General features: G+C 44.0%; 1 protein-coding gene across 1 annotated transcript in view; it reads left to right on the forward strand.

The window, feature by feature from the left end:
- The first annotated feature begins 7016 nt into the window (after positions 1 to 7016).
- Positions 7017 to 20147, forward strand: part of LOC110463904 (cAMP-specific 3',5'-cyclic phosphodiesterase 4C-like) — a 382464-nt gene continuing 369333 nt past the window's right edge. The window contains exon 1 of the mRNA XM_021518831.1: positions 7017 to 7091. Coding sequence (XP_021374506.1) covers positions 7047 to 7091 — 45 coding nt within the window. The 5' untranslated portion in view covers positions 7017 to 7046. The remainder of the gene's footprint in view (positions 7092 to 20147) is intronic.

Consider the following 20147-nt stretch of genomic DNA (forward strand, 5'->3'; position numbering starts at 1 on the left):
GAGAAAAGCCCGTCTGAGTGAGCCTTCCCGAGATAGCATCCAACCGTGAAGGTGGAGCCGTTCCGGTCCCGAGTAGAACTGTCGGGACCTCGGTTGAGACAGCAGATCCCACAGGGGTGGGATGCTGCGTGGGAAGTCCACCGACAGCCGAAGCAACAGAGGAAACCAAGGTTGTCGAGGCCAGAGCGGTGCAACCAGCAACACAGTACAAGGGTGTAGAAGAATCTTCTCCAACACCCTGCCCACCAGATTGAAGGGAGGAAACGCATACGCGTACATTCCCGACCAGTCCTGGGATAGAGCATCCAGCGCCATGGCCATAGGGTCTGGAACAGGAGACACAGACGTAGGGAGTCGAAAGTTCAGGGCCGTGGCGAACAGATCCACATGGGGTCTGTCCCAAACCAGGCAAAGAGACCGGAACACCAAACGCTTGAGGGTCCATTCGGTGAGAACCGGGCTCCGAGACCGAGACAGAGTGTCGGCCAGAACATTCAGACGACCTGGAAGGTGCCTCACCGTGAGATCGAGACTGATCTCCTGACACAGCAACAGGACCTGGGTGGATAAAGCACACAGAGCCGGGGAACGGGTGCCCCCCTGGCGCTGCAGATAAGCCACCACAGTGGAGTTGTCTGTCGCCAGACAAATGGCCTTGCCCTGCAGGGAGGGTCAAAGACCCTGAAGGGCCAACAGAACAGCACGCATTTCCAGAACATTGATGTGTTCTGAAAGCTGTTCCCCTGACCACACCCCCGCCGACATCTGACCGGAAAGGTATGCACCCCAACCGGTCATGGACGCGTCGGTGTAAAGGGTCATAGCAGGAGATGCCCGAACCAGAGGAACTCCTGCCAAGACATTGCTCTCGACAAGCTGATAAGGGACAGGATAACTGGATCCACTTGGAGCAACAGGGAGTCGTCGAAGTAGATGTGTGCATCTACCCCGAGACTGTGGAGGTGCCCACTACTACCTGCAACAACTTGGTGAAAACCAAGGGGGCCGTAGTGAGGCCGAAGGGCATAGCGCGAAACTGGTAAACCTGCTCGAAAGTACACCTGAGGAACTTCCTGGCCGACCTCCTGACCGGGATGTGAAAGTAAGCATCCTTCAGATCGATGGACGTAGCCCACATCTGGAAGTGCGGGGAATCGACGTACGTGTTGAACGTACTGAGGTCGATAATAGGCCTCCAGGCACCGGACTTCTTCTTCACGAGGAAGACCCGGGAGTAAAACCCTGGAGACCACTGGTCCGGTGAAAGTTCCTCGATCGCGCCCTTCGCGATCATGGCTTGAACCTCTGACCTGAGAGCCTCCACCTTTCCCAGATCGGAAGGAGAAGGGAAAAAGATAGGCTCTCGCGCCAGAAGTGGATCCCAAAGAAGCAGGATGCAGAGACCCTTGGACACAACCCCTAGGGCCCAACTGTCTGATGTGATTTCTTTCCACTGAGGAACGAAATGGGACAGCCGACCGCCTACTGGCAAGTCTGGAAGGGGCCAATCTAGCCCTTCCCAAACCACATCGGCGGAGCCTCCTGCGCCCAAGGGCGTGGGAGCGGCGACAGACAGTGGACAAGGAGTTCGCAAGGGCAAGGAAGAGTCAGGAACCCTTCCTACCTCTGGAAAATTTGGCTTTGCCTCGACCCCTATGGGAACCCCTACCGCGGAAGGAAGATTTCCGACGTTCTGCCGGAGCGGAAGTCGGAGGGGCAGCCTGCTGCTGAAAAGCAGTCGTCTTTGCCCTCTTCCTCCTACGCCTGGAGGAGCCAGAAGCCTGCCTCTTCCTGCTAGCGCCCTTGCCTGCGGAATTGTGGCGTGCATCCTCAGATGCAAACGGGTCCAACCTCATCTCAGATTGCACTGAGGGAAGGACCCCGCCAAACAAATCCTCGCCAGTCAAGGGAGCCTCCAAAAGGGTAGCCCGATAGGAATCGCCGACTGGCAGTTCAGAAAGGACCGACAACTGGCGGGCAACAACAAGGTGTGACATGGCAGCCGACAGTAAGGCCATCGCATCAAGATGTGCCTTGCAAATTGCCTGGCTGAGGCGCTCCATCAGTCCAACCTTGCTGGAGAGCTGCTCCACCGACTTGCAGCTCGCAGCCAGCAACGCAGAAGTAAACCAGTCTGCATAGGACAGAACATGGAGAGCCAGCCTAAGGAGATGCTCCAACTTAGAGTGCTCCCTAGGCCCCATCATAACCTGGTCAACACAGCGTCCCGGCCACTTATCCAGATCCCTCTCAAGGGAAACAGAATTAGGGGCCAAGACTGGGTCGTGGATGCGGTACGTATCTGTAGCTAAAGCTGCGATGTCGGCAACCACGACCTGTAAAGCCGAGAGGGAAAAAGGCTTGCGAGCCTTGCTCACCTTCTGCTTTAATAAAGCGTTGACCTGAGCGAGGGACGAAGCCACGCCTCGTTCCTCAGCAAGAGACCTAGCAGAGGCCAAGGAGGCAGATGCTAGGGGAGGCAACATGCTCTGAAGGAGCAAAGTGCGCTCCGGGACGGCCGAATCTGTGGAAGGGCGTGGGCAAACCCCGTCCCCCAGAAGCTTCATAACTTCTGCACGTAAAGTGCGAAACGAAGCCGAAACCTCTGGAGGCACCGGATCAGCATCTCGGGGCCAGGATTGGGACACATCAGAAGGGCCTTCCGAGTCCAACCCAGACGAATCAAACGACTCCAAATCAGAGTCAGAAAACTCGCTGAGTCTCCGTAAAATTGGAGCAACCGGGAGAGCCCCGAAGAGCGTCCCTCTCATCACTAGGAGAGGCACCCGCCGAATCCACCTCCATCAACGTCGCCCTCCGAGGAAGGGTGCGAGGAGGGGAAAGAGTACATGACCTACCTGACGGAACTATCGGGGCAAGCAGAGAAACAGCAGGAGCAGGACCAAGAGACCCTGGAACCTGCTGTAAGGTAGGAGTTGACACAGGACAGCATAAGTTACTGGTAGACTCAAATTCCAAAATAGGAGCTCGAGCCAACGCAGCACGACCAGCAGCCCTAGCATCACACGGTCTCTGCCTGACAGAACCGGCAGCAGAAGCTGGCCGGGAGCGCGAACACTTACGCGAACGGCTCGGTGGCGGATGGAAGGGGAGACCCATCGCCGCAGGCAAGAAGGCCGGGGAGGCATATCCAGGCTGGAAACCCATACCAGCCTGTTGACCCCAATGAGCTCCATTCCCACCCTGCAAATAGGTGGGATAAACCAGGGTAGACCCTGGAATAGAGCCACCAACCTGATGCCCGAAACCGGAGGCAGGCCCGGTTTGGGGGGGCGGGGTAGGGAACCTAGGGCCACATACACATCCGCCGCCATAAGCCACACCTGGCTGACCTGACCAACTCCACCCAGACTGACCTACAGCAGGGCCAAAACCTGTAGGGCCAGTAAAACAAGCCCCACCAGGGCAGCGTGCACCGGCAAAACCAAATGCAGCTGCGCTGGCACCTACCATAGGAAAACCTGGGGAGGAGGCACAAGGGACAGAGCTGGAAGCATAGGTTTTTACACCAGTGCTCACACCACTGTAAAATCCAGGCGGGGCTAGCGAGGCCGAGGCATCACTTACCACCGGACTGGGCAGCAAATGCTGCACAGTGGTGGACCGCGTGCTAGATGCCATCACCACGCCAGGGGCTACATCAGGGATGCAAGGAACCCCGGGAGCAGACAAAACTGCCGGGGGCCGGTCTCCGACACCAACACCCTCAGGAGTGGAGCGGACCGGCAGGAGGCCACCAACAGAAGCATCCGCGGACACAACATGGCTGGCCTGTTTAACATTCCCAAGGGAATGTTGGGCCACCTGCCCTCCCACCACAAATTGGGAGAGAAGGTTGCCCCCCTGTCCCCTAGTCACCGTGGTGACCGGGACAGAGCCCAAACCCTCACCCACGTCGACTGACAAAACGGAAGGGGGGTGAGAGAAAGGTCCGGGTCCAATGAAACAAATCGTTTCACAACGGCCCCGGTAGACTCAACAGAGGTCGGAATTCAGCTGGTGTTCTCCGAGGGCTTAGGCCTAGCCTTAGCCCTCGCCGCCCCCCTACCCCTCCTACCCGACTTACCTGCACGCCCTCGCGGGCAGGGAGAACCACCGGCAGGAGTCGGCTGCCAGGCACGGCAAATTTCACACGGCTGCTCCAGAGAGCAAGACCGACAGCCAAGACAGTAAGGGTGGGGGTCGGAAGCCTCAAAAAAATGACCCCCAGGACAGCGCCTTTGAGAAGGAGGAGTCTCCATCTCAAGTAAACAAACCGTCAAAAACGCGAACACGTGGCCGGAGCCTGGTAGCAAAATGGCGCAAAATAAAGCAAAACGCTAAATTAAAACAAAATAAAGTTATATAGTATTAAAGGATACGTATATGTATGGGTACAAACAACGCCTGTTGCAGTTGGAACCCCGTAGACACCAAAACACGTCCGTAAACACGGCCGGCTGAAGGAATTATGAAGTGGGAAGCATGGCTTAGTGTCTTATCACATGCGTGAATACTGCCGCCTGATTGGTGGGTTTCCCAGGGGTTCCCCATGGGGGGAAAAATTCTTTATTTACGTATGTAAAGAGCCAAGTAAGGTTGGAATATGCATTATAATGACTGTGGTAACGTATTTTGAAATAGAAATGGGTCTACATTGTGCCAAAGAGATTTAATGGTGTATCACTGAAGGCTATGCCCCCCTTCTGGTGATGGGGGTTCCAAATGGGAAAGTCAGGGTAATAACTCAGTACAAATGGAAGGATACTGAAAACTTTTGCATGAACATGCCTAGGCAAATGGAATTATATTAGAGGAAGGACGGGTGTGGCTCCTGGTGGTGGGGCCCAGGAGGAGAATTTGTTTTATTCTTGAAAAGACAATTTCGTAATTAGGTGCAGAACCAATTATATAGCATGGGACATTCCTGGGCCACAGGACTTCAGTGTTGGTTGAAGGAAGGATGTATTCACATAGTGAAGAATATGGGGGGAAATCGGGATTTCGATAGATGTGTGTGATTTAAGTTTTAAGTTTGTACCAAATCAACAAAAGTAGCAAAAAAGAAAGTCCCATAAAAATGACCCACTAAATGGTAGGAGGTAAACAATGTGGAGACTTCTAAAGGTGAAAGGATTTACACCTCACTTAACATTACAGAGCATCTGTGGACCAAGGAGATTTAACATTATCAACAGTAACAGAAGGTTGTGGCCCTTTCTGGGCAGGTGGATGGGGGGCATAATAGGGAAAATGGGCTGTTAATCCTGAAAGGAATTTTCCATGATTTCGTGTGTGTGAATTTGAAACTTGTTAAAAAATATGTAGCATCCCTGTGTATGAAGGGTTTGAGTAATTTACTCACAAAGGATGTGGCTCTTCTTGGGAGTAGAAGGAAAGGTTCATTAGTGGAAATGTAGCAAAAACATTTATAACTTCTTGTCAAGTTATAATAATCTGAGTCTAACCAAAATTGATCATCTTTTGACTGATGGATAAGTGGGCTATGCCATGATTCAGCATCGGGACAACTCTTCAACAAAGTACTTAGTTGTTATAGCGTGTTAATACCTTATACACCACAAAGTTTATCTTTGGATGTGAAATAGAGATAGGCAAGGGAAATTTATTTTCTTATATAATAATTTATTATTAAATGTCAACTTTTAGTTTTCATTCAGTCTAAAACCTCTATATATTTATGAAATTATAAAGAAATTGCCATCAAAAATCTGTTTATTTTCTAATTTCTACTATTCCAATATTAACAAACTTCATACACATGTTCCTCTTCTGGTCCTCCTGAATTCCTGCTCATGGATTAGATTATGAATGTATTGTTACGAGGTCTGGTTGGTTCTATAGTTGCAGTGACTGATAAACACCTAAAAGTTCCACTGTCCCGCTAACAGTATCTATTATGTTAGTCCTTACATTGCGTAACATGTTGATGTATTGTCATTAAGCCAGAGGTCACTTTGTGGTGGCTGTATAGTGTAAAGACAAAAAAGGTCCATACAATTATTCCACAACAATTTCCTGTTTAATAAATGATGATATGATGTGAATAAAAATAATAATTAAGGGAGGTAACTCAAACTCCAAAATAGCTAGAATCCCATGTAGCATAACCTGTAACCTTAAGGCCGTCTAATCTTTTTGTATTGATTAAGGAGACCTGGTTTCATTTTATCCTTTTTCTAAGTACCTTACACAGGTAGAATACAGTTATTCAGGATTAATAGTGAACCTTTACATTTCAAGTTGTAGAGGTGTTACAGCGTAATAAGTAGTTGGAAATGGACGTGTGTACCGGGGATTTCAGACTCCAGTGGGCACCTAATACCCATTGTTGATATGGGTTTGTTTACAGGACTATTTGTGCTACATTTATGAAATGAATTCAAAAGTTTAAGAAAAGGACATGTGTCGAGGATCACGTGTTTAATGTCACAGTTTCTTTAATGTGTACCATTCAGACGATATTGTGACCAAAAGCCTTTTCTGCAGAGGTGTATATATTTACATTTTAAAATGTATTTATTCCCTTCTACTGGAAAGATCATTGAAAAAGTTTGAATCAGTATATATTTTTCATTAAGATATAGCAATACAATGGAAGTTATAAGTACTTCCACATTATTTATGAGATTTGTGTGTTGGAGATACGTATGTTTTAGTCTCGCAAGGTTCGGATGTTCCTAAATGTCCATGTTTCTTCAGTTCTTCACGGTAACATGGGTATTTTGTTTTGTAACGTGTTGAATTTCGACTTTTTGTCAGTGTTTTTATCGAGGAGGACCAAGTATACCTGACATCGTTCCACTTTACTACGGAGCTTACAATACCACAGTGATCATGGTAAATTCACGATGTAGACTGGATGTGTGGAAGCAGCATCCCCACGAAAATGAATAATCTCAGAGTGAAAAATCGTGTTTGGGATAATATTCAGAAAATTAAGACCAACCTCAGACTCGAAAGAAGGAGGTCGTCAAAGTTTTTTATGTTCAGGGCAAGAACAATATTGAAGTTTGTCCAGATAGATGTCTACATTGAGAATGAGGAGGACATCTCTTCAGCTAGGAAAGGTAGAGTATTTTGGTTTCTCAAATGCTGTTCCAAATGAGGGATATTTGATTGAATTCATGTATATTTCCATGTAGACGATAGTTATGTTTTTACCAATGGTGAAGACAGATGTTATAAGCTGCTATTAACTATTATTGATTCCTAGACATATTTACGTTTGGCCTATTTATTGGTGGCACAAGGGGTATGGTTGTATTACATACTAAGGGTGACACATGGGGGTATGGTTGTATGGGGTATTATGGGTGACACATGGGGGTATGGTTGTATGGAGTATTATGGTTGCCACATTGGGGTATGGTTGTATGGAGTATTATAGGCGACACATGGTTGTAAGGAGTATTATGTGTGACACATGGGGGTATGATTGTATGGAGTATTATGGTTGACACATGGTGGTAAGGTGGTATGGAGTATTATGGGTGACACATGGTTGTATGGAGGATTATAGTTGACACAAGGGGTATGGTTGTATGGAGTATTATGGGTGACACATGGGGGTATGGTTGTATGGAGAATTATGGGGACACATGGTGGTATGGTTGTAGGGAGTAGTATGGGGGACACATGGGGGTATCATTGTATGGAGTAGTCTGGGTGACACATAGGGTATGGTTGTATGGAGTATTTCTGGTGACACATGAGGGTATGGTTGTATGGAGAATTATGGTTGACACATTGGGGTATGGTTGTATGGAGTATTATAGGTGACACATGGTTGCATGGATTATTATGGGTGACACACGGGGGTATGGTTGTATGGAGTATTATGGGTGACATCTGGGGGTATTGTTGTATAGAGTATTATGTGTGCCACATGGGGGTATGGTTGTATGGAGTATTATTGGTGACACATGGGGGTATGGTTGTATGGAGGATTATGGGGACACATGGTGGTATGGTTGTAGGGAGTAGTATGGGTGACACATGGGGGTATCATTGTATGGAGTAGTATGGGTGACACATAGGGTATGGTTGTATGGAGTATTTCTGGTGACACATGAGGGTATGGTTGTATGGAGTATTATGGTTGACACATTGGGGTATGGTTGTATAGAGTATTATGGTTGACAAATGGGGGTATGGTTGTATGGAGTATTACTGGTGACACATGGGGGTATGGTTGTATAGAGTATTATGGGTGACACATGGGGTATGGTTGTATGGAGTATTTCTGGTGACACATGGGGGTATGGTTGTATGGAGTATTATGGGTGACACGTGGGGGTATGGTTGTATGGAGAATTATGGTTGACACATTGGGGTATGGTTGTATAGAGCATTATGGTTGACAAATGGGGGTATGGTTGTATGGAGTATTACTGGTGACACATGAGGGTATGGTTGTATAGGGTAGTATGGGTGACACATGGGGGTATGGTTTTATGGGGTAGTATGGGTGACACATGGGGGTATGGTTGTATGGAGTATTATGGGTGACACATGGGGGTATGGTTGTATGGAGTATTATGATGGTTGTATAGAGTAGTATGGGTGACACATGGGGGTATGGTTTTATGGAGTAGCATGGGTGACACATGGGGGTATGGTTGTATGGAGTAGTATGGGTGACACATTGGGGTATGGTTGTATGAGTAGTATGGGTGAGTTTTATGGGGTAGTATGGGTGACACATGGGGGTAGACACATGGGCGTATGGTTGTATGGAGTAGTATGGGTGACACATTGGGGTATGGTTGTATGAGTAGTATGGGTGACACATGGGGGTATGGTTTTATGGGGTAGTATGGGTGACACATGGGGGTATGGCTGGATGGATTATCATGGTTGTCTTATGGGGGTATGGTTATATGGAGTATTATTGGTGACACATGGGGGTATGGTTGTATGGAGTATTATGGTTGACACATGGGGGTATGGTTGTATGGAATATTTTTGGTGACACATGGGGGTATGGTTGTATGGAGTATTATGGTTGACACATGGGGGTATGGTTGTATGGAGTAGTATGGGTGACACATGGGGGTATGGTTGTATGGAGTAGTATGGTTGACACATGGTGGTATGGTTGTATGGAGTATTTTTGGTGACACATGGGGGTATGTTGTATGGAGTAGTATGGGTGACACATGGGGGGATGGTTGTATGGAGTAGTATGGTTGACACATGGTGGTATGGTTGTATGGAGTAGTTTTGATGACACATGGGGGTATGTTGTATGGAGTAGTATGGGTGACACATGGGGGTATGTTATATGGAGTATTATTGGTGACACATGGGGGTATGGTTGTATGGGGTATTATGGTTGACACATGAGGGTATAGTTGTATGGAGTATTACTGGTGACACATGGGGGTATGGTTGTATGGATTATCATGGTTGACTCAGTTGTATGGAGTATTATGGTTGACACATGGGGGAATGGTTGTATGGAATATTATTGGTGACACATGGGGGTATGGTTGTATGGGGTATTATGGTTGACACATGGGGGTATGGTTGTATGGAGTATTATGGGTGACACATGGGGGTATGGTTGAATGCAGTATTATGGTTGACACATGGGGGTATGGTTGTATGGAATATTTTTGGTGACCCATGGGGGTATGGTTATATGGAGTATTATTGGTGACCCATGGGGGTATGGTTGTATAGAATATTATTGGTGACACACGGGGGTATGGTTGTATGTAGTATTATGGTTGACAAAGGGGGGTAGGGTTGTATGGAGTATTATGTGTGACACATGGGGGTATGGGGACACATGGTGGGAGGGTTGTAGGGAGTATTATTGATGACACATGGGGGAATGGTTGTATGGAATATTTTTGGTGACCCATGGGGGTATGGTTGTAATGGGTGACACATGGGGATATGGTTGTATGGAGTATTACTGGTGACACATGGGGGTACGGTTGTATGGAGTATTTTTGGTGACTCATGGGGGTATGGGTTGTAGGGAGTATTATGAGGACACATGGTGGTATGGTTGTAGAGAGTATTATGGATGACACATGGGATGGAGTATTATGGGTGACAAATGGGGGTATGGTTGTATAGAGTATTATTGATGACGGTTGTATGGAGTATTATGGGGACACATGGTGGTATGGTTGTAGGGAGTATTATGGTTGACACATGAGGGTATGGTTGTATGGAATATTATTGGTGACACATGGGGGTATGGTGACACGTGGGGGTATGGTTTTATGGAGTAGCATGGGTGACACATGGGGGTATGTTGTATGGAGTAGTATGGGTGACACATAGGGGATGGTTGTATGGAGTATTATGATTGACACATGGGGGTATGGTTGAATAGAGTATTTTGGGTGACACATGGGGGTATTGTTGTATAGAGTATTATGTGTGGCACATGGGGGTATGGTTGTAGGGAGTATTATGGGGACACATATTACTGGTGACACATGAGGGTATGGTTGTATGGAATATTATTGGTGACACAAGGGGGTATGGTTGTATGGAGTATTATGTGTGACACATGGGGGTATGGTTGCATAGAGTATTTTGGGTGACACCTGGGGGTATTGTTGTATAGAGTATTATGTGTGACACATGGGGGTATGGTTGTATGGAGTATTTTTGGTGACACATGGGGGTATGTTGTATGGAGTAGTATGGGTGACACATGGGGGTATGTTGTATGGAGTAGTATGGGTGACACATGGGGGTATGTTGTATGGAGTAGTATGGGTGACACATGGGGGTATGGTTTTATGGAGTAGCATGGGTGACACATGGGGGTATGGTTGTATGGAGTATTTTAGGTGACACATGGTTGTGGTATGGTTGTATGGAGTATTACTGGTGACACATGAGGGTATGGTTGTATAGAGTAGTATGGGTGACACATGGGGGTATGGTTTTATGGAGTAGCATGGGTGACACATGGGGGTATGGTTGTATGGAGTAGTATGGTTGACACATGGTGGTATGGTTGTATGGAGTATTTTTGGTGACACATGGGGGTATGTTGTATGGAGTAGTATGGGTGACACATGGGGGTATGGTTGTATAGAGTATTATGGGTGACACATGGGGGTATGGTTGAATGGAGTATTATGGGTGACACATGGGGGTATGGTTGTATGGAGTATTATGGGTGACACATGGGGGTATGGTTGTATGGAATATTATTGGTGACACATGTGGGTATGGTTGTTTGGAGTATTATGGGTGACACATAGGGGTATGGTTGAATGGAGTATTATGGTATACACATCTGGGTATGGTTGTATGGAATATTATTGGTGACACAGGTGGGTATGGTTGTTTGGAGTATTATGGGTGACACATGGGGGTATGGTTGTATGGAGTAGTATGGGTGACACATGGTGGTATGGTTGTAGAGAGTATTATTGATGACACATGGGGGTATGGTTGTATGGAATAATATGGGTGACACATGGTTGTATGAGTAGTATGGGTGACACATGGGGGTATGGTTGTATAGAGTATTATGATTGACACATGGGGGTATGGTTGTAGGGAGTATTTTTGGTGACACATGGGGGTATGGTTGTATGGAGTAGTTTTGGTGACACATGGGGGTATGGTTGTATGGAGTATTATTGGTGACACATGGGGGTATGGTTTTATGGATTAGCATGGGTGACACATGGGGGTATGGTTGTATGGAGTATTATGATTGACACATGGTGGTATGGTTGTAGAGAGTATTATTGATGACACATGGGCATATAGTTGTATGGAGTAGTATTGGTGACACATTGGGGTATGGTTGTATGAGTGGTATGGGTGACACATGGAGGTATGTTGTATGGAGTAGTATGGGTGACACATGGGGGGATGGTTGTATGGAGTAGTATGGGTGACACATGGGGGGATGGTTGTATGGAGTAGTATGGGTGACACATGGTGGTATGGTTGTAGAGAGTATTATTGATGACACATGGGCATATGGTTGTATGGAGTAGTATTGGTGACACATTGGGGTATGGTTGTATGAGTGGTATGGGTGACACATGGGGGTATGTTGTATGGAGTAGTATGGGTGACACATGAGGGTATGGTTGTATTGAGTATTATGGTATACACAACTGGGTATGGTTGTATGGACTATCATGGTTGACTCATGGGTGTATGGTTATATGGAGTATTATTGGTGACACATGGGGGTATGCAAGGGGTATGGTTGTATGGAGTATTACTGGTATGGTTGTATGGAGTATTATTGGTGACACATGGGGGTATGGTTGTATGGATTATCATGGTTGACACATGGGGGTATGGTTGTATGGAATATTACTGGTGACACATGAGGGTATGGTTGTATTGAGTATTATGATTGGGGGTATGGTTGTATGGAGTATTTTTGGTGACACATGGGGGTATGCAAGGGGTATGGTTGTATGGAGTAGTATTGGTGACACATTGGGGTATGGTTGTATAGAGGATTATGGTTGACACATTGGAGTATGGTTGTATAGAGAATTATGGGTGACACATGGGGGAATGGTTGTATGGAGTATTATGGATGACACATTGGGGTATGGTTGTATGGAATATTATTGGTGGCACATGGGGGGATGGTTGTATCGAGTATTATGATTGACACATGCGGGTATGGTTGTATGGAGTATGGGGGTATGGTTGTATGGAATAGGATGGGTGACACATGGGGGTATAGTTGTATAGAGGATTATGCTTGACACATGGGGGTATGGTTGTACGGAGTATTATGGGTGACACATGGGGATATGGTTGTATCGAGTATTATGATTGACACATGCGGGTATGGTTGTATGGAGTATTACTGGTGACACATGAGGGTATGGTTGGATGGAGTATTATGATTGACACATGTGGGTATTGTATGGAGTATTATGATTGACACATGGGGGCATGGTTGTATTGAGTATTATGATTGGGGGTATGGTTGTATGGAATAGTATGGGTGACACATGGGGGGATGGTTGAATTGAGTATTATGGTTGACACATTAGTGTATGGTTGTATAGAGTATTATTGTTGACACATTGGGGTATGGTTATATGGAGTATTATTGGTGACACATGTATAGAGTATTATGCTTGACACATGGGGGTATGGTTTTAGGGAGTATTATGATTGACACATGTGGGTATACATGGGGGGATGGTTGTATGGAATATTATTGGTTACACATGGGGGTATGGTTGTAGGGAGTATTATGGGGACACATGGTGTTATGGTTGTAGGGAGGATTATGGTTGACACATGAGGGTATGGTCGTATGGAGTATTATTGGTGACACATGTATAGAGTATTATGCTTGACACATGGGGGTATGGTTGGATGGAGTATTATGATTGACACATGTGGGTATACATGGGGGGATGGTTGTATGGAGTATTATGATTGACACATGGGGGGATGGTTGTAGGGAGTATTATGGGGACACATGGTGTTATGGTTGTAGGGAGGATTATGGTTGACACATGAGGGGATAGTTGAATGGAGGATTACTGGTGACACATGAGGGTATGGGTGTATAGAGTAGTATGGGTGACACATGGGGTTTGGTTGTATGGAGTATTACTGGTATGGTTGTATGGAGTATTTTTGGTGACACATGGGGGTATGGGTGTATGGAGTATTATGGTTGACGCATGAGGGTATGGTTGTATGGAATATTATGGGTGACACAAGGGGGTATGGTTGTATAGAGTATTATTGTTGACACATTGGGGTATGGTTATATGGAGTATTATTGGTGACACATGTATAGAGTATTATGCTTGACACATGGGGGTATGGTTTTAGGGAGTATTATGATTGACACATGCGGGTATGGTTGTATGGAGTATGGGGGTATGGTTGTATGGAATATTACTGGTGACACATGAGGGTATGGTTGTATAGAGTATTATGTGTGACACATGGAGGTATGGTTGGATAAAGTATTATGGGTGACACAAGGAGGTATGGTTGTATAAAGTACTATGGGTGACACATGGGGTATGGTTGTAAGGAGTATTATGGGTGACACATGGAGGAATGGTTGTATAAAGTATTATGGGGGACACATGGAGGGATGGTTGTATAAAGTATTATGTGTGACACATGGAGGTATGGTTGGATAAAGTATTATGGGTGACACAAGGAGGTATGGTTGTATAAAGTAGTATGGGTGACACATGGTGGTATGGTTGTAGGGAGTAGTATGGGTGACACATGAGGGTATGGTTGTATTGAGTATTATGGTTGACACATTAGTGTATGGTTGTATAGAGTATTATGATTGACACATGTGGGGATGGTTGTAGGGAGGATTATGGTTGACACATTGGAGTATGGTTGTATAGAGAATTATGGGTGACACATGGGGGGATGGTTGTAAGGATTTTCATGGTTGACACATGGGGGTATGTTACTATGGGGTATTTTGGATGGCACAGGGAATATGATTGTGTGGAGTATTAGTTGAAGGATGAGGATTTTATGGTGTATGAGTGACACATGGTGGTATGGTTGTAGGGAGTAGTATGGGTGACACATTGGGGTATGGATGTATAGAGTATTATGGTTGACATATTGGGGTATGGTTGTATAGAGTTGACACATGGGGGTATGGTTTTAGGGAGTATTATGATTGACAAGAGTATTATTGATGACACATGGGCCTATGGTTGTATGGAGTAGTATGACTGACACATGGTGGTATCGTTGTAGAGAGTATTATTGATGACAGGTATGGTTGTATGGATTATCATGGGTGACACATGGGGGTATGATTGTATGGAGTATTATGGTTGACAAATGGGGGTATGGTTGTATGGATTATCATGGGTGACACATGGGGGTATAGTTGTATAGAGTATTATGGTTGACACTTTGGGGTATGGTTGTATAGAGGATTATGGTTGACACATTGGGGTATGGTTGTATAGAGTATTATGGGTGACACATGGGGGTATGGTTGTATAAAGTATTATGGGTGACACATGGAGGTATGGTTGTATAAAGTATTATGGGTGACACATGGGGTATGGTTGTATGGAGTATTATGATTGACACATGTGGGTATGGTTGTAGGGAGTATTATGGTTGACACATTGGGGTATGGTTGTATAGAGTATTATGGTTGACACATGGGGGTATGTTACTATGGGGTATTTTGGATGGCACAGGGAATATGATTGTGTGGAGTATTAGTTGAAGGATGAGGATTTTATGGTGGTCTGTAAGGTGGTTGAAAACTGTTAGAAAAGTAGAAATCCAAAGGAGGTTGCTAGAGCTATGTGTGTAGGAACAGGCAGATGGGCATAGGAGGAGCTGAGATTCAGCTAGAGGATATGAGATTCATGAGGGATGAGGAAAGGGGGGGGGGGGTAAATACATCTAAGTACTTAATGATAATGTTGGGGTAGGTTTAATTTGCCGATCAGTAATATACAATCTGGTAAACTGATGATCACCTTTAATACAGTAATAATTATAATTATATTGATAAGCTGCCTTCCCCGAGTGAGACCAATATAAGTAAATATATATAGAGCTTAACTACTGCAGTTACTACAGCCGTGGCAATGATGTCGGTGACCTATTCCGTTGATTAACTTCTACTACTGTCTTTAATCCTAACAGGATGAAGTCATCCACTTATACTAATACTGTTGATGTTTAACCTGATTCTTTATGCTTTGATATTCCTATACCGTCTGTGTTTTAAGTAATATCTAATCATTAATTGAAGCTGAATATTTTCTGTATTCATTTAACTTTACATCTTTATTACATGAGACAGAGAAATGTATAAGTTGTATCACAATCCATAAAGTTTCAATTTCTCTAGCTTAAAAAAACCCACCTGAATATATTTGATTCAATAGTATAGGTATGTACAGTTAAGCACACCAAGGAAATGTATGTTAGTAATAGCGAACCCCAGGATACCAAGGAAATATTTGTTAGTAATAGTGAACCCCAGGATACCAAGGAAATATTTGTTAGTAATAGTGAACCCCAGGATACCAAGGAAATATATGTTAGTAATAGTGAACCCCAGGATACCAAGGAAATATTTGTTAGTAATAGTGAACCCCAGGATACCAAGGAAACATTTGTTAGTAATAGTGAACCCCAGAGGACCAAGGAAATATATGTTAGTAATAGTGAACCCCAGAGGACCAAAGAAATATTATTATGTTAGTAATAGCAAACCCCAGAGGACCAAGGAAATATACGTTAGTAATAGTGAAACACAGGGGACCAAGGAAATATATAATATTGATAGTGAACCCCAGAGGACCAAGGAAATATATGTTAGTAATAGTGAACCCCAGAGGACCAAGGAAATATATGTTAGTAATAGTGAACCCCAGAGGACCAAAGAAATATATGTTAGTAATAGTGAACCCCAGAGGACCAAAGAAATATATGTTAGTAATAGCAAACCCCAGGGGACCAAGGAATTATTTGTTAGTAATAGTGAAACACAGGGGACCAAGGAAATATATAATATTGATAGTGAACCCCAGAGGACCAAGGAAATATATGTTAGTAATAGTGAACCCCAGGGGACCAAGGAATTATTTGTTAGCAATAGTGAAACACAGGGGACCAAGGAAATATATAATATTGATAGTGAACCCCAAAGGACCAAGGAAATATATGTTAGTAATAGTGAACCCCAGAGGACCAAGGAAAAATATGTTAGAAATAGGGAACCCCAGGGGACCAAGGAAATATATGTTAGTAATAGTGAACCCCAGGGGACCAAGGAAATAGTTGTTAGTAATAGTGAAATACAGGGGACCAAGGAAATATATAATATTGATAGTGAACCCCAGAGGACCAAGGAAATATATGTTAGTAATAGTGAACCCCAGAGGACCAAGGAAATATATGTTAGTAATAGTGAACCCCAGAGGACCAAGGAAATATTTGTTAGTAATAGTGAAACACAGGGGACCAAGGAAATATGTAATATTGATAGTGAACCCCAGAAGACCAAGGAAATATTTGTTAGTAATAGTGAACCCCAGAGGACCAAGGAAATATATGTTAGTAATAGTGAACCCCAGTGCTGGGATAACTTGTTAACCGGACTCAATTGATGGACAAACAAATAAGGCAACTATATATATATATACCCTCTCTTCTTCATAGGCAGGTATCAAAACATAAGTTAAATCACATATTACCATTTGAAATACCTAAAATGTATTTGGTGATTTTTTATGATCCCCCCTCTGAAAAAAAATACAACGAAATGAAAAATAAATCCTGACCCATCTGCCCTGTTTATTTTCAGTCATGTTACCTGAAGCATATATATTTTTGTTGGCATTATTAATTTTGGAATCAAAAACTGTTCCTAACAGTGTTGTTGCTTTGAAACAATATTAGTAATAATCTGTATACAAAATATACCGATAGCATTTTTTTAAAATATTCTTCTTTAACAAAGAGTCTAAAAATAAAGAGTTGTTACATGTTTTGACTATATTCCATTGGTTTTATCACATTGTGTACAATCTGTATATACCTGTTGTTATAGAAACCGTTTCTTCCGCAATGAAGACATAAACTCCAATACAAACATCAAAAAGCTTTCCCGCCTGTTTCATGTGTCTGGTGAATCTGGCCTATAAAAGCTGCACTGTACTCTGCTGTTGGAGCCAATACCTGATTGTTTGTTTGTTTCACGGTCTATCATCATGGAGGGAGATAATTTGATTTGAATACATTGCTCAGCAAATAATGATGTGTCATGAGGAATTAAAGGAAAACAAAAAGGACAATCATCTTAACTAGTCAACCTTTTAGTCTGTCCGTATGTCTATCTCTGTGTGTATGTATGTCTGTCTGTCAATATGTCTAGCTCTGTGTGTACATCTGTCTGTCTGTCTGTCTGTCTGTCTGTCTGTATGTCTATCTCTGTGTATGTCTATCTCTGTGTATGTGTGTTTGTCTGTCTGTATGTCTATCTCTGTGTGTATGTGTGTATGTCTGGCTGTCTGAGCTTGTCTACCTTTTGGTCTTTTGCTGTCTGTCTGTCTGTTTGTCTGTATGTATGTATGTCCGTCCTTCCGTCCTTTCAGTGTTGGTTCTGCTGTTTATTTCAATCTCAGTGTATCTTGACTCTTTGTCTGACCTGTATCCATTTTTTAATTTATCCGTCTATTGTTACATCTAAATGTGAAAACAGATCATTAACTTCCAAACAAGATTATATTCCATCAGTGTTAGTCTGGTGGTCAGATATAATAGGTTTATACAATCACTGTTAGTCTGGTGGTCAGATATAACAGGTTTATACCATCAGTGTTAGTCTGGTGGTCAGATAGAACAGGTTTATACCATCAGTGTTAGTCTGGTGGTCAGATAGAACAGGTTTATACCATCAGTGTTAGTCTGGTGGTCAGATAGAACAGGTTTATACCATCAGTGTTAGTCTGGTGGTCAGATAGAACAGGTTTATACCATCAGTGTTAGTCTGGTGGTCAGATAGAACAGGTTTATACCATCAGTGTTAGTCTGGTGGTCAGATAGAACAGGTTTATACCATCAGTGTTAGTCTGGTGGTCAGATAGAACAGGTTTATACCATCAGTGTTAGTCTGGTGGTCAGATAGAACAGGTTTATACCATCAGTGTTAGTCTGGTGGTCAGATAGAACAGGTTTATACCATCAGTGTTAGTCTGGTGGTCAGATAGAACAGGTTTATACCATCAGTGTTAGTCTGGTGGTCAGATAGAACAGGTTTATACCATCAGTGTTAGTCTGGTGGTCAGATAGAACAGGTTTATACCATCAGTGTTAGTCTGGTGGTCAGATAGAACAGGTTTATACCATCAGTGTTAGTCTGGTGGTCAGATAGAACAGGTTTATACCATCAGTGTTAGTCTGGTGGTCAGATAGAACAGGTTTATACCATCAGTGTTAGTCTGGTGGTCAGATAGAACAGGTTTATACCATCAGTGTTAGTCTGGTGGTCAGATAGAACAGGTTTATACCATCAGTGTTAGTCTGGTGGTCAGATAGAACAGGTTTATACCATCAGTGTTAGTCTGGTGGTCAGATAGAACAGGTTTATACCATCAGTGTTAGTCTGGTGGTCAGATAGAACAGGTTTATACCATCAGTGTTAGTCTGGTGGTCAGATAGAACAGGTTTATACCATCAGTGTTAGTCTGGTGGTCAGATAGAACAGGTTTATACCATCAGTGTTAGTCTGGTGGTCAGATAGAACAGGTTTATACCATCAGTGTTAGTCTGGTGGTCAGATAGAACAGGTTTATACCATCAGTGTTAGTCTGGTGGTCAGATAGAACAGGTTTATACCATCAGTGTTAGTCTGGTGGTCAGATAGAACAGGTTTATACCATCAGTGTTAGTCTGGTGGTCAGATAGAACAGGTTTATACCATCAGTGTTAGTCTGGTGGTCAGATAGAACAGGTTTATACCATCAGTGTTAGTCTGGTGGTCAGATAGAACAGGTTTATACCATCAGTGTTAGTCTGGTGGTCAGATAGAACAGGTTTATACCATCAGTGTTAGTCTGGTGGTCAGATAGAACAGGTTTATACCATCAGTGTTAGTCTGGTGGTCAGATAGAACAGGTTTATACCATCAGTGTTAGTCTGGTGGTCAGATAGAACAGGTTTATACCATCAGTGTTAGTCTGGTGGTCAGATAGAACAGGTTTATACCATCAGTGTTAGTCTGGTGGTCAGATAGAACAGGTTTATACCATCAGTGTTAGTCTGGTGGTCAGATAGAACAGGTTTATACCATCAGTGTTAGTCTGGTGGTCAGATAGAACAGGTTTATACCATCAGTGTTAGTCTGGTGGTCAGATAGAACAGGTTTATACCATCAGTGTTAGTCTGGTGGTCAGATAGAACAGGTTTATACCATCAGTGTTAGTCTGGTGGTCAGATAGAACAGGTTTATACCATCAGTGTTAGTCTGGTGGTCAGATAGAACAGGTTTATACCATCAGTGTTAGTCTGGTGGTCAGATAGAACAGGTTTATACCATCAGTGTTAGTCTGGTGGTCAGATAGAACAGGTTTATACCATCAGTGTTAGTCTGGTGGTCAGATAGAACAGGTTTATACCAT

Source organism: Mizuhopecten yessoensis, unplaced genomic scaffold (genome assembly GCF_002113885.1).
Source record: "Mizuhopecten yessoensis strain PY_sf001 unplaced genomic scaffold, ASM211388v2 scaffold10941, whole genome shotgun sequence".
In the NCBI taxonomy this organism is placed as follows: domain Eukaryota; kingdom Metazoa; phylum Mollusca; class Bivalvia; order Pectinida; family Pectinidae; genus Mizuhopecten; species Mizuhopecten yessoensis.